This window comes from Emydura macquarii, unplaced genomic scaffold, assembly GCF_026122565.2.
Source record: "Emydura macquarii macquarii isolate MOO-44397 ecotype Brisbane River unplaced genomic scaffold, CSIRO-AGI_Emac_v2 contig_2676, whole genome shotgun sequence".
Classification (NCBI taxonomy): Eukaryota; Metazoa; Chordata; order Testudines; family Chelidae; genus Emydura; species Emydura macquarii.
This window is the reverse complement of record NW_027132813.1, coordinates 6,266,690-6,282,040: the sequence shown is the minus strand read 5'-3', so window position 1 is coordinate 6,282,040 and position 15,351 is coordinate 6,266,690. Positions and strand designations below refer to the sequence as shown.

The window sequence follows — 15,351 nt, the reverse complement described above, 5'->3', positions numbered from 1 at the left end:
AAGGATCAACTAATGGCAACTTTCATGTTGTTTATTGTGATGGGAACATGCCCTTTAGGAAATGGACAAAGGCCTCCCACTCTTTTCATATTGGACAGGAATGGCTTTCAGTCACCATAAATCTCAGCTAGATTAGAACTGATGACCAAGAAGAGACAAGCTATACATCCCATTTTTAAGCCCTTGACCTTCCAATTTGTCCCTCCTCCAACATCTCTTATGATTGCATATAGCAACTTTGCAGAAGGCCAACTTCAAAGTGTAAAATACAGAAGTGGTTATTTTTTATTATAATGTTTTTCCATAGCACATGTGTCTTTTTGAATAATGGAAACAATGACTTAGGTTGGAATAAACTGTTTCTGCACATTATGGAGTTTAGACTTGTTTATCTTGTGGATTATACTGATCTTGGAATTTATGCATCTCCTAGAAAAACTGTTCTTTTTAAGTGTGTAACTCTTTCTGGTTTGAGAATGACTGAACAGCATTTTGTCACTGCCATGTCTATACTGAGATTTTTCTTAAAATTCCTACCAGTGGTAGTAACAATAGAAGCTATAGTGTAAACCAGGCATTGGCGACCACTGGCATTTTTACTATTGTGTCATCTAGATTTGCTCTGAACAGAGATTTGGCTGATCAGATGCCTGGATTTCATAGGGACAGTCCTGATATTCAAGGCTTTGTCTCATATAGGCACCTATTACCCCCCGCCTCCATCCTGATTTTTCACACTTGCTATCTGGTCACCCTAACAGAGATAGATGACATAGTGGTAAAAATACCAGTGCCTTGTCTATGCTAGAGCTCCCACTAATACCATAACCAGGGAGCAGCCCCAGTAATAGTGCAACAGTGAGAAACTTTATGGAAAGTACAAGGCCAAAACACTATTAAGTCCTTGTCAAATATAGCCTGATCTAAAGATTACATATTAATTATATTGATTACTTAAAAATTCCCAGTTATCACTTAAAATTACTGTATAGTTGGGAACCCTGATGTGCACAGTTGCCACACTTATATTATATGAACCCTTTGATATTTACAGTAGTTTATGAATACCTTTAGCAAAGTCACAAACACTCTAACACAATAAAGTATATAGAGATAATACAGAATGTACATCTGAACATCCATATACTCACACCATCCCTTGCAGAACAACCTGAAATGTTAGCCATTATCTTCTTCATCATCACCACCAACGGTCTTCATCTCCCAAGGGTACATCTCTCACTCCTCTTGCCCACAGGCTGGGATACAATTTTTATAATATGTTTTGCTGATGCCACTATGTCTAATACATATTCAGTAGGGGTTTCCTTATTTGTATTTCCTCACCCTACTAATGTTGGGGTGTCCTTACTATCATATACATCAGTTTGTTGCCATGGCACTCTTGTGGCGTGCTATCTAGAAGCCGGTGTTAGCTCATGTTCCTATAGTTGGCTGATGTCGTTATGGACAAAATTCCTTCTTCCACACTCCATTTCCAGTTCCCCAAAACTTAGTGGTTACTGTTGGGCTGTTTATCTGTGCCAAAGTTCATAGGCCTCAAGCCAATGTCTTACAGGATACAGGCCTGTAGCTTCATTGCATTAGTGCTGAATAAAATAAATGCTAAAGCTAGCTCTATGAGCTACACAAACCAGAAGGGGTTATATACTCCAAAGAGACTTTTCAAGAAAGACACAAACTCAGTCCCACTGAATAGCTTTTATCTTATTTATTATTTGTGGTATATCTGCTAAACTTTAGGTTTTTTACTACCCCATTCTTATAATACAAAATAACTGAAGTGCAATTTGGGATGACTTTTTAGAAAGACTGTGCCTTTAGCTTGAGAAAACTCTAAATTTAAAATATGTGCTTCAAACAGAATGTCTGTATTCTTTGTTTAATTTTATATGGGAAATAGTTTACAGCACAAATTAAGAGTCTCTTCAAACAGTCTGCAGTAATAAAAAAAAAAGCATATGATGAGATGCTATAAAACTAATCTGGCAAATACTTTATAGTCACTTCTATCTTTTGAGTGACATTAACCCCCATTCTCATTAAACCTTATTGATAGGGACTTTTCAAAGCTAGACTGGACAAATACCAAAAAATGTACCATACGGAACTATCCTGCACTGGCCCCAGGGAAATGGAATGGATAGCTTAATAGATCTCTTAATAGGTCTCTGTCTCTGACTCTTATTATTATAATTCTCTCCAGGGGGATTGGGGAGTTTGCTATCTGTCATGTGCATGCCATGTCTTAATGACTTTTCTTCATCTCCATTTTTCTTTTTAAATTCCCAAACCCTTTCCCCCTGGTTTTCACTTCTTTGTATTGTTTCTGGTGCACCAGTTTCTATAGCAACCCCTCCAAGCAGTGATGACATACTGGTGCACTATAAAGCTGAATCTTGCCTATTTGAGCCATTTGAAGTCTGCGCAGTAAGTACAGCAGTAGTTTCTGTCAGTGTAGAAAAATCTGTGCTCACACTTAGTACAGCTTTGGGACTATGGTGTCCCGCTGCTGGAGAAAAGGGACATTTATCCTACTTAGTGCACTAATGCTGTCAGAGGAGAAAGACAGCCTTTGTAATTTGCTGAGAAGTTCTAAATAGCATTTCAGTAGAATATGGAGGCATTTAAAGTGTGTTTCTCCTCTGACAAGTGCCTGTGTAAAAATGGCAGTCGCTCTCACTGGTTCCTTATTAATTTTACTCAATTTACAAGTAACAATTTTTTTTCTGCCAGTGTTTCAAACTCAGTCTGGGATCAGAAAATCAAAATGAGCTGTTTTCTGCTTTTTTTCATTATCAGAAATAAAGTTGCTAAAATTCACACTTTGTCTCGATGATCCTGTGCAACCTCACAAATTCACTCTTGTGCAATCTCATTGTTTTCAAATTACACTCTAAATTACTCCTGCACAATCCAATTATCTTCAAATTCCATTCTAGTTACTTCCACACACACTACTGTTTGCAGATTACATTTTGAATTACACCTGTACCACCCCACTTCCTTTAGTTGTGGCACATGTGTAACTGAGGTGGGAATTTGGTTCTGCAATTGGAATTTACTTCACAATTCTATTGCTGATGCAAGAAGTATATTGCTTTGTAGTGATAACATGGTAAAGCTTACTATCTTAGCTAAAGTGAACAGATATAATTCTGAATACACACAGGAAGCAGGGTTGGAGAGGAAAACTAATCTTCTAGTTTAGGCACAGCACTGGGACTCTGAAGATCTGTATTCAATTCCTAGTTCTGTCACACAAATTTCCTACATGACCTTGTGGAAACCACAATCTCTCTGTCTCTGAGCTCCACATCTGTAAAGTAGGGATAATACATCTTCCCTACCTCACAGGTGATCTCTGAGGAAAAGTTCATTAATGTTTGTAAGGTAGCTGGACATTATGGCAATAGGGGTCTAGAGAGACAGACTGTTGAGTAGGTAAGTGACTTTTCTACATTTTCACTTCTCAGAGTAAAAGAAGCTATCATGAAAGTTGATGACTTTTCAATCCATTTGTTAAAGAGCTTGTTCCCATTTCAAAGCAGATGAAGCAATACTAAATAATGAGCTGTAAAGTATCTAGAGTAACATACCAAAAAAAAATTGAAAAACTTCAAAAAAAACCAAACAACCAATCAACTATAGATATGTTTCTTTGAAACTACAGACACTATCAATGAAAACTGACATTTTACAAAAAAAATCCTTGCTTCTGCTACTATCACCACCACCATAAAACCAAAGAATTTTACAAATGAATTTACTTTTCACCATGTATGACTTCCATTCATATTATGTTTTTTGATTTGCCCTATCTCCATCCTCTGTTATTAATAAAATCTGAAGTATGGACTTAAAACTAGCTGACATAGATTTACATCAGTCTAAAATGAACACAGACAAACAGAATAAAAGGAGACAAACCACCTCTGCCTTCAACTTTTCTATCCTCAAACACAAAGTAATAAGGCCTATAAAATGTCATTCAGCTCATATAATATTAACATCCAGCAAGAAATCATAGGAACATGATGTTGAAATATTCTCAATGAACAATGATGAGGTTATATAATTATTTATGATTCAATACAAATTGGAAACTACAACTAGCTGATAATTTAAATATTTCACAATGATGGAAATTCAGTAGCAAAAGGCAAATTCAGTCTCCACAATACTGCAGTTCAATTCTGTAAGATGCATGCCTTGGGGGAGGTGTGCAATTTGGTGTAGAAAGTAGGAAAGTGAACAGATTGGTTGAGATGGAATGGAGAGGCCACCTTGGGGAGAAACTTAGGGTGGAGTTGCAGGGAAACCTTGTCCTTGTGGAAAATAGTTAAGGGCAGGTCAGCCATCATAGCCACCAGTTTGCTAATCCGCCTAATGGAGATGATGGCCACCAAGAAGATCACCTTCTTAGAGACGTGGGAGAGGGAGCTGGTAGATAGGGGCTTGAAGGGTGGCTTGGTATGGGTTGAGAGAATGAGGTTAAGGTCCCAAGTGGGGGTAGGCGTCCAGACTGATGGGAAAGTTCTGAGAGGGCGACAAACGACTCAGACAGTTGTTGAGTGGCTACAGGTGGAGAAGCCATCCACAGGAGGAAGGAAGGCACTGAGCACCACCAGATGGACAGAGAGAGCGGAATGGTTGAAGCCCGAAAGTCTAAGGTGGAGAAGGTAGTCAAGGATGGTGGAATGGAGACAGAGTCTATGAGGTGGTGGTGGCAGAACGCCCAAGCGATGAAGCATCATCCATTTGCCTGGTAGCAGTCCCTATTAGATGGTGGCTGGCTATGTGAAAGGATGTCATGCATGGGCATGGAGCATGCCCTGTCTATGTACGAGCCGCATTCAAATATCAGGTTGGGATGTGAAGTGTGCCTGGGTTGGGGTACTGCAGATGACCATGCACTTGTGTGAGGGGATCTGGGAGAAAGGGTAGGTGGATTGGAGGATATGCGGAGAGCAGAAGGAGGTCGGTGAACCAGTATTGGTGGGGCCAAAAGGGGGCTATGAGGATGAGTGCTGCTTAGTCCTGTTGCATCTTGTGGAGGACTTGCAGGAGGAGTGTGATGGGTGGGAAGGTATAACGAAGTTTGATTGTCCAGGGCAGGAGAAATGCATTGCTCTGAGAGCCAGGCCCGAGGGCTCCTCTGGAGCAGAAAAGGGGAAGCTTGTGATTGGCAGTGGTCATGAAGAGGTTGCAGCGTGGCACGCCCCACCGACATAAGATAGAGAACAGTATAGGGTCGTGCAGCTCCCACTCGGGTTGTTGTGGAAGGAGTGGCTGAGCGCATCCACAAGGGAGTTGCTATTGCCCAGGAGGTGTATGGCATGGCGTGTGACTCGGTGCATGGCCTCCACGCAAAGGGAGGGAGATCTGGTGCCTCACTCTTTGTTTATATACACAATGGCCATCACATTGTCAGAGAGGAGTTGAACATGGTGGAAGCAAAGGAGGGATAGAAATGCCTGGCAGGAGAGATGGATGGACTACAGTTCTACGATGTTGATGTGCATCCATACTTCCCTGGGGGACCGGAGGACCTGGGCTGTGCTGCCCTCCAAATGGGCACCCCACCCTACAAGCAAGGCATCCGTGGTGAGAGTGGTGTGGGGCGTGGGAGGGGTGAATCGGATGCTGGCCAGGACCTTGAATAGGTTGCACCACCATGTGAGGGAAGCCAAGACCGAGGTAGGAATCAGGACCAGCTTGCCTAAGTGGTCTGACTGTGGGTTGTAGACTGACCAAAGCCACAGATTGAGGCATCGCATGGGCAGGTGGGCATACAGTGTGACTGAGATGCAGGCCACCAAGTAGGGAGAGGCACTGTTGGAGGCAGGTGCATGGATGATGATATCAGTATGCAATGAGCAAGGCGAGGGCGGTGAAACAGTTTGGCGGGAGAAGAGAGCAATTCCCTTGAGACCTGCAAGAGAGTCCAGGCATGCCCCAATGAAGGTGAGAATGTGTGTAGGTAGGTAGGACTGACTTGTTCTCGTTCATACAAACACCAAGGCTGGCAAGGTTGTCACAGAGTATGGATGGTGATGAGGAGGCGCTCATGAGATGGCGCAACCAGAAGCTAGTAATCCAGGTACAGGAAGGTATGTAGGCCACAATGATCGCGAAGATCTTTGTAAAGACGATCCCAAAGGGGAGGACCCGGAACTGATAATGGGAATGATCCACCATGAATCGGAGGAACTTGCAATGAGCAGGATGTATGTCTTTATGGATGTATGCATTCTTCATATCGAGAGCCATGAACCAGGCTCCAAGGGGGAGGGAGAGGATGATGAGGGGGAAGGTGACTATTTGGAAGGAGAACTTGCAAAAGAACCAGTTCGGGGACCAAAGATCCAGGATAAGGCAGGGGACACCCCCCTTCTTTAGTACAAGGATATATGGGGAGTAGAACCCATGGCCATGTTAGTGGCATGGGACGCATTCTATGGCGCCTTTCTGGAAGAGGGTGCAGGCTTCCTCTCATAGGAGATTGCGTTGCGAGGGATCCCCAGGATCACCAAAGGGAGGGTGATGAGGGGAAAGGAGAGGAACTCTATCAGGTACCTCCAGACAATGTCCAGCATACAGCAGTTGGTGGTAATCTTGCCCCAGTTGCGAGCAAACAGGGCAAGACGGCCCCGAATCAGAGGAGCTGCGGGGGGAGGGTATAGAGGAACATTCGTGGATCCTGAGGGAGGAGTGAAAAGGGCTTCTTGGCAGGGCGGGGCAGTAAACCAGAGATGATGGAGGAAGTAGCAGTGGCGTAACAGAAGACTGGGAATATAGGCATTGGCAAAATGGGTCTTGCAGGCATGGGGGATAGGGTTGGTAGGCAGAGCCGGAGGGATAATGGGAGCGGAAGGACAACCAATGCTACTGGCAGGTTGGGGCTGGAGTGTATATACCAAGTGACTGGAGAGTGGTATAGGAGTCCTTGAGGGAGTGGAGGTACTCATCGATTTTGTTGCTGAACAATTTGTGATTGTCAAAAGGGAAATCTTCAAGGGTGGTCTAGACCTTCTGGGGGAAGCCGGAGGATTGAAGCCAGGAGTCTGAACGGAGCACCACTCCAGATGCAGTATCAACTGCAGCCTGGAGGCCAACTTGGACAACTAGCTTGCTCTCATCGATCAGGGCCCAAAATTCAGTTTGTTTGTCCATCAGGAGGGAAGCCTGGAATTCCACTAGCTTGGAGTAGGACAGGAAGTCGTGCTTCACTAGAATGGCCTGGTAGCTGGTGATGCAGAACTGAAGGCCTGCGGAGGAGTAGACCTTGCGCCTGAACAGGTCAAGTTTTTTTGCTGCCTGATCAGCAGGGATGGCCTTAAGATGCTGTTGTCGGTTGCTCCATGTACAACGAGGGAGTTAGGGGGTGGGTGGGTAAGTAAAAAATCCATGCCTTTGGAAAGGACAAAGTAATGGCATTCTGCCCACTTATGTGTAGGGGAACAGGAAGCCAGGACGTACCTGATGGCCTGAGCAGGTTGGAGGTTGGCCTCATGTATAGGAAGGGCAGCATGAGAGGGCCCAGTGGGTTACAGAACATCCAGATACTGGTACTGTGGGTCCTACATGTCTTCTACTGGGAGGTTGAGAGCCCCGGCCATGTGCTAGAACAGATCCTGGTACTGACACTGGTCATCTGGGGGAGAGTGGAAATGGGAAGGCGGGATGAGTGCATCATCCAGGGATGAGGGGGCTCCAGTCAAGACTAGTGGTTTCAGCAGCGTGATGGTGCCCTGGGGTTCCTCGTAAATCAAAGGAGGGGCAGTATGGGTGGGCGGTGGCCTGTGGTGAGGAGTGGCGGTTCTCTGCAGGCACAGTAGGAGTCCAAACAGACCAGTAGGGCTAGACATACAGGACAGCGGCCCTCAGGGGTATTGGAATCATACCTCGGCAGGAAGTCCATACGGTGACAAGCTGAGCTGGTGCCGAGGTTCTAGGTGGTAAGAGGGAGGACCAGGGTTCCAGTTCCGAGGACCACTTAGACTCAGAGGGCTGTTCCAGGAAGAGCAGGTAGGGTCATTGGTACAGACGGTGCCGGCGGTGCACAGGGTAGAGCAGAATGCGCCTGCAAGGAAGGTGTCCCAGCTGCTTGCGGTACCAGCAGTGCACGGTGAAGCGAAACAGGGCTTTGACAAAGCAGGAGAAGTTCTTCCACTGGGGGCGGAAGCTCCAAGGTGGCTGGAGACCCAGAGCATGGAAGGGAGTTGGCATATGGAAGCATAAGCTCAGCCATAGGCATAAGCAGGGACAAGTGGCCTGGAGTGCGTGGTATCGGACATGAAAGTCCAGAAGGTCCCAGTGGTGTAGATGGTGTCGGGGGTGAAGGTGGTGGCCCAGTCACTGAGGCCGAAGATGGAACTGGCTGGTCATAGCGGTGCTTGGTTTTGTGCTCTGACCAAAATTTCTTCAGTGGTGGAGTGGCCGTGTTGATGCATGACTTCTCAGTAGGAACAAATAGCAGCAGGCAGTTTCCTTGCTGGCTATTATCCTCCCTTCCAGACAGAACTCTGCCCAAAATAATCTCTCTCTCAGCTTCCTCTCAGGGCCATGCTACCAGTGCTTCTCTGGCTTTATCCTTACTTTTCTGCCTGCTTTCTGCTTCTAACACACAGGTGCAATCCAATTAATACCCCAACCCTTGCTTTTGCAATCAGTTCCCAGGGAAAAACCCCTCTCATTCTTACCAATTAGTTCTTTGCTCAGGCTTTCATTTGGCCCATGCTTTCAGTGGGGACTTCTATTGCTCCGGTTATCTTACTGCATAAAAGAGCTTAACTGCTTTTTCCATTTTGCCTGAGTGAAGCATGCTCATCAGCTTAAAAGAGGCCTATGATTGCGCACAGAGAACACTTGGTGGAAGCTACCAATATACTTGCAGGAAGCTACTATATTTGCTGGCATAAGAACACATATGGAATAGAACCAAGGCCTTTCCACTTTAACATGTATCCTCCTGAATCTTCCATTATAAGAAGCAAATAACCGGTAACTCATTACCGATACTTTTATTACTATTTCCAATACTTCCATCTTCTAACAATCTCATTTGTGTTGAGATGCTAAAGACACATCTACACTAAAGATCAAATTTCCAAAAATATGTTTATAAACTACTTAACACATTCTCATTCTTGTGTCCATATCCAGAGGTCTATTCAACCTTGGACATACATGAAATCTGCATTAACATTAATGGGAGGCATATGCACATATCCATGGAAAGAAAGACCCTTTAAGTCTCTGAAAATGAATCCATCTTATTTACAAAACTAAAGAAAAAACATCAGTATCATAAAACAGCAGCAAAGGGAATAGAGGCTTATGATTACACAAACACAAATGAAGGTGAAGTTACTGTTCAACTATAACACCACAAACATTAAACTTGGTTAATGACTTCCTCTCCCAAGTGAATGAACATGAACTTCTCTGAATGTTCATTTCTTCTGTTATAATATGTATTTGAAAGCACTTGATTAACTCTTAGAACTAAACCACTAAAACAACAATTCCTGTGACCTCACTTTGACAGACTCATTTAATGATTAGATTAAAATAGTTGCTAAAGTCTGCAATCAGATAGCTCTCTTTTATTATAAGACAAGCTGTACAGACTTCCCTTACTGTGCTCTTTATTCCACAAGTACTGCACAATACTGTATTTTTTAGCATGTGATACTGTTTTGGAGGCAAGGGGAGATTCCAGTACGGACAAAAATCTCGAGTTGAGTCGACAACAAAAAAAGACTAATATAATATTATAACAGTGTATTTAAAGTATAGTATTCTGTACCTCTGCGTTATTATTTTAAAATCCAATTTATCTTTTACAGTTTCTGTCATTATTTTTTCACTTAACTCAGGCTACTTAATCTATGTACCCTAGGTACGTACTCACTTGTGCAGCCTGCACTGAAGCCTGTGCCACTACAACCTCACTGCTATTTCTAGTGAAGTAGCTAGATGAAAGTAGTGTGGGTATGTCTACATGAGCTGTAAATCACACCCCAGCTGCAGTGTATATGTAGCTTAGGTTTAGGCAACAAAACCATTTTGGAATAAAGTGACAGTATTTATTTTAAGAAAGACTCTGGCTCCTTACTTGGTTTGCCATGATGCCTTCTGCACATTTACACAGTTCCTCATTTTTCTCACTTATTCTTTATTTATTCTCTGAAGATTTCTTCCATATAGTAGATACATAAAGTACAAATTTTTCAACTTAAATCCATTAGCCATTTTATTAACAGACTGCTAAATATTCAACTATAATATACAGTCATTTCAGTGGTTAAGAGATGAAAGTCTATATTACTTCATTCAGGAAATGAAATGCAGGTTTCGGTGCTTTCATTGCAATATCCTTTAGTACATGTAACAAAGTTATGCAGTGGGTTATTCAACAAGCAAGTGATGCAATGACTTACACAGATAAGTTACTACATAATTTACAAGGCCATTGAGCTAATTCATAGTGACAAGCTGTTCAGTTATAATCATACCTCTCAAGGGCTCTATAGTCATTAAGTCGAGAGCTCTGAATATTACTTAACAATTAAAAACTGCTCTACCATTCAGCAGAAATTTAAATTTTGACTCTTGTGAAACTTAGCTAATTCAATGGTTATTAGGGCTATACCAGGCTTTCTTCCCTCAAGGCAAAAATCAGCTTCATGGGAAATTTTAGATTAAAACCAAACTAAAGAAAATAGGGTTGAAGAAGGTAGGGGAGGATTGGGGAAAAGATGGGTAGAATGATGCAGAAAGTGAAGGGACATTCAATAGGAGATAGATGGCCTGTGTAGCGTGGAGTGGGAAAAGAATGTGAGTGAATATAAAAAGGAAGGCTGATTTATCTAACTGGACCTTCTTTACTGGATCATGCTGTAATCCTACAACTATAGTGGGAATTACATAGTTTCAAATTTTTTGGAGTTCATAAACATAGGATCAGATGTTTACTTTAGAGTCTAAAATAATTATCGTCTCTTGCATTCAGCAAGTTTTTATTTAGACATCACCATCAGTGTTTCCAGAGGAGAAACTGGCCCAAAATAAAGAAAAAAGAAAGAATAAAATCAAGAATATTCCAGCACTAAAGGGCTAACATAATACAATACTTGCAGCCGCAGTGTGGCATTTATTATTGTTTTACACTAAATAGCAGCACAGAGAAGAGAAGGGTATTGGTCAAAAATAAATTAAAAAGGTAAGATGACTGACAGACTGAGGGCAGATCGTGGATACTCTTGCCCAAACTAAATATTCTCCATATTTCTATGCTTCTAAGATTCATACATTTAAAGGCCTGAAGGAACTACTGGTATCATCTAGTCTGATCTCCTGCACAATATAGGCCACAAAATCTTACCCAGTAATTTTTTCAATAAGTCCATATGCTGTTGCTCAAACAAAAGCTATCCTTCGGAAATACATCCAGTCTTGATTTAAAGACTTCCTGTGATGGAGAATCCACCATATCCCTAAGTTTGTTGTTCCAATGGTTAATTCTCTTAACTGTTAAAAACATGCGCCTTATTTCTAGTCTGACTTTGACTAGCTTTAGTTCCCAACCCCATAGGAACTGGTTCTATTTTTGTCTGCTAGATTTCATTTACATACCTGTAGACCATGATCAAGCCACCTCAAACTTGTAACATATTCTAGTGCTCTCCTGATTTACAAATTTAGTTCAAAGTATTTACATCAAGGATACCAAAACGAAGCTGGAGGGTCAACTGTGGCCCACTGAGTCCTAAAATTTGCTTGTGGCTGTCCTCCCCCTGTAACTACAGGAGGACAACAAAAGTGATCAATTGCAGGTTTTACTAATGAGTGAATCTATCCCAGAAAATATAAATACAAGAAACATTATGGATGTGTACATTATTTTGATCTAAAAAGGCACACAAATATATTGGTTCATGGCAAGTGATGAATTAATTTGGGAACCCCTGGATTATGCATACTAATGACCCAGCTGCCAACATGTGCAGCTGTTAGAACCTTGGGACAAGCTACTGGAGCACTTTCCCAGAAAACATTTGGTAATTTTATAAATCAGATAATAAGATCTATCTGCATAAATCATCTCTCATTCTCAAATCACAGTCAGGATTTTGTGTTTTCAAAGTGGGATGGCCACATCAAAAATACACAGTCACTTAATAAAAATAGCCAAAACTGTTAAATTGTTTCCTGTAAAAGGAAAAAAGGCAAACAGATACTCACTGTGAACAAGGAAACAAAAATCTTTCCACATCAGCAACAGTGTGAGCTTTGTGAAGCCCTCTGCATCATATTCCACCACACCACTATAAAAAGAGAATTTTTTTACACGATATTCCTTGCAATAATAAATGATCAGCAAATAAACACTGGATTAAACCAAAAGAAAATACTCCAATATTTTACTTTATTTACTATTATGTTCTATCCCAACACAGGCTGCAGGTGGCTTCTCCCAAATGGAATCATTTCCTTACTTGCATTACAGTAATGGAGCTTCCATATGAGGATTGGCTATAGTCAGTGTAAACAAGATACTTTTTAAAATGCAGTGATCTCTACTAATGGCACTTGCAATGGTAATTCAGTAATAATTGAGCATATCTACCAAAAACTGAATGTATGTTACTAAGATGGAGATCATTAATACACTATGACATTGAAGTTGTATGAAAAAATCAGAAACTTTACTGAAAATCTAGGGAGCAACGTCACAACATTCATTCCTAATAGTCTAAGTGGAGTCTAAATCTAACAATTTATACATCTAAAGTATACAAATATACATTCAAAATCCACAAATTATGTTTTAAATGTAAAGAGAAGCTTTCACATGGACGTATTTACTTACATTGAGAAAAAAATCTATATGACAGCAGAATTAGTATCTTCCTTAATTCCTGATTATCTTCTATTGTTAAACACTCAGGCTTGTCAAATTACTGTGGTGGTGTTTGTTGTTGTTGTTTTTTTAATTTAGTTTTTATATGTTGTAAAAATTATCACATTGTCATAAATAACATACAAAGAGCTAAATTCTGGGTAAGTTGCTTATGCAATATTTCCCCTTCCTGAAATGGATTAAATCCCCAAACCATAAGGCGTGGGCTGCCTCTATAAGTCAATGATAACATCAGAGCATGTAAACTGCAATGTTTCAGTATACTAATTTTTATATACCATGTGCTTTTCATGCTTGTATCATCAGCTGAGAGGTAAACAACTTTACCTTTATCAACCCTGGAATCAGATATATAATGTCTACAGTCATTTTTTAAACCACAGCAGGATGCTAATACAGTTTACTTGGCAATCATGGAGACGGATTCTTTTTGTCTTAAGAATTGTGTTATAAATCCATTGTGCTGATGGAGTGTTTTCTGTATCATAGGTTGGATTGAATAATTCTCAGAAATGATGTTTTTAGTCAGACCAGTTCTCTAAGGTCTGTATTAACTTCCGATTTGCATCATGGTATAATTTAAGAAATTGATATCAATCTAGAAAGACTTATATGGTTTGGGTCCATAAGAGATTGCCTCTCTCCTTAGCTGTCATTGTGCCATCTGAGACCATCTGGGGTGCTCCTGCTTACAGTTTCCCTATAACCACCATCCATTTATTTTGTGATGTGCCTATTGCCATAATACAGAGATGGCCAAACTTACTGATCCTCTGAGCTGCATACAACAATCTTCAGAAGTTTGAGAGCCGGGGCAGGCCTGCCAGACCTTGGGGCTCCAGCCCTCCAGCAGGGTGGTGGGGCTCGGGGATTCTGCCCCACAGGGCATGCCTGCTGAAGTCCCGAGCCCCAGCAGGCACCTCCCACGGGCAGAAACCCTGAGACACCCCTCCTTGAAGGGCTGAAGCCCCAGCAGGCATGCCCCCTGGAGCAGAAGCCCTGAGCTCTGGCAGGTGCCTCTTGAGGGGCAGAAGCCTCTAGCCCCATCACCCCACCGCAGGGCGGAAGCCCCGAGCCCTGGCAGGCACACCCCATGGAGCAGAAGCCCTGAGCCCTGGTAGGTGCCTCCACCCCACTGCAAGGCAGAAGCCCCAAACTCCCCACCCCAGTGTGGTAGGCAGAGAATGGGGCAGGGGCATAGGGTGCTCCGCAAGCCACACTTTAACTGTGAAAGAGCCACATGTGGCTCCCCGGCCACAGTTTGGCCACTCCTGCCATAATATCTCTGTAGTCACTGTATAAGTCACCTTATACAGAAATAAGGAAACTTCAGTTTCTTCACAAAAGGATGAAAACTACTATCTCTTCCTCATTTTAGGCTACTTCCTGAGTTGAATCAGTGTGGCTTCTAGGAGGAATAATGCTGGACTGCTTGCTAACATCATTACTATGAGAAGGCATATGTGCATCATTCTCTGAAGATAGCTAGATGTGGACTCATATAGTGGAAGCTAATTATATAGCCAAGGGCCATGCAAAGAGCATATGCTTCTGTCCTACAGCAAGTTTTAGTTCTAGCTTCAAGTGATCCTGTTGATTGCAGCTGTTATGGTAAGATTACATATAATGTTTCAGCAGAAGATTATAATGAGAGGTAGAATGTCATTGCCTCAACTAGCAACCAAGACATCTAATTGTGAATCAGAAAGGTAAAATAATTTTGCTTTTGCTGCTATTACATGAGAAGATGCATTAAAAGACGACTTACGTTCCAAAGTGACTCAGGAAAGCTGCAATATACTCTCTTCTCTTATGGTATCCCTGAATAACATATTGCACCTGCAAGTAAACGAACAAGCAAACAAAATTTTACAGAAAGAAAATGCTCCCAACTTTTCATATTTTTCTAGTTTTATTGAAAATATCTATTTACAAAAAATCTATTTCTATATTAATGATGATGTATCCTACTTTTACATACCATGTTTCATCCTAAAGGATCTTAAAATGCCTATCAAACATACAGTACATAGGGCTCTCTTCATTCACCTGCAGCTGAAACAGCACCGGTAGCACTACTTAACACTGTGCAATAAGAAGTGCAAAAGAATATCATATCCAAATGAAGTAGTTGAAAGAACCTTAGTTAGGCAAAATATAATTGGCTGAGCTAGCATTTGGCCAGGCTGCTAGGGTAACATCCTGGCAAAAAAAACATAGGGCCATAATTGTGTGTGTCATCTGAAAAATAGCATCTCTAGCAGCAGAGTACTCAGTTACAGTAAGTATTACTGGCTTCAGACTGACCCAGATAGAAGAGAGCCACCTACTGAATCACCAACGCCAATTTCTGAAGTATCCTGAGTTTCCCTTGAAAGTCTTCCATTCCAGCACTGATC

General features: G+C 41.9%; 1 protein-coding gene across 2 annotated transcripts in view; it reads right to left on the bottom strand.

Annotated features, from left to right (window-relative positions):
• Window positions 1-15,351, bottom strand: part of BABAM2 (BRISC and BRCA1 A complex member 2) — a 309,803-nt gene that overhangs the window by 48,277 nt on the left and 246,175 nt on the right. For both annotated transcript variants that reach the window (XM_067564795.1, XM_067564796.1), the window contains exons 9-10: window positions 14,721-14,791; window positions 12,274-12,356 (exon numbers count right to left, since the gene is read on the bottom strand). In XM_067564795.1, the coding sequence (XP_067420896.1) occupies window positions 12,274-12,356; window positions 14,721-14,791 (154 nt within the window). The remainder of the gene's footprint in view (window positions 1-12,273; window positions 12,357-14,720; window positions 14,792-15,351) is intronic.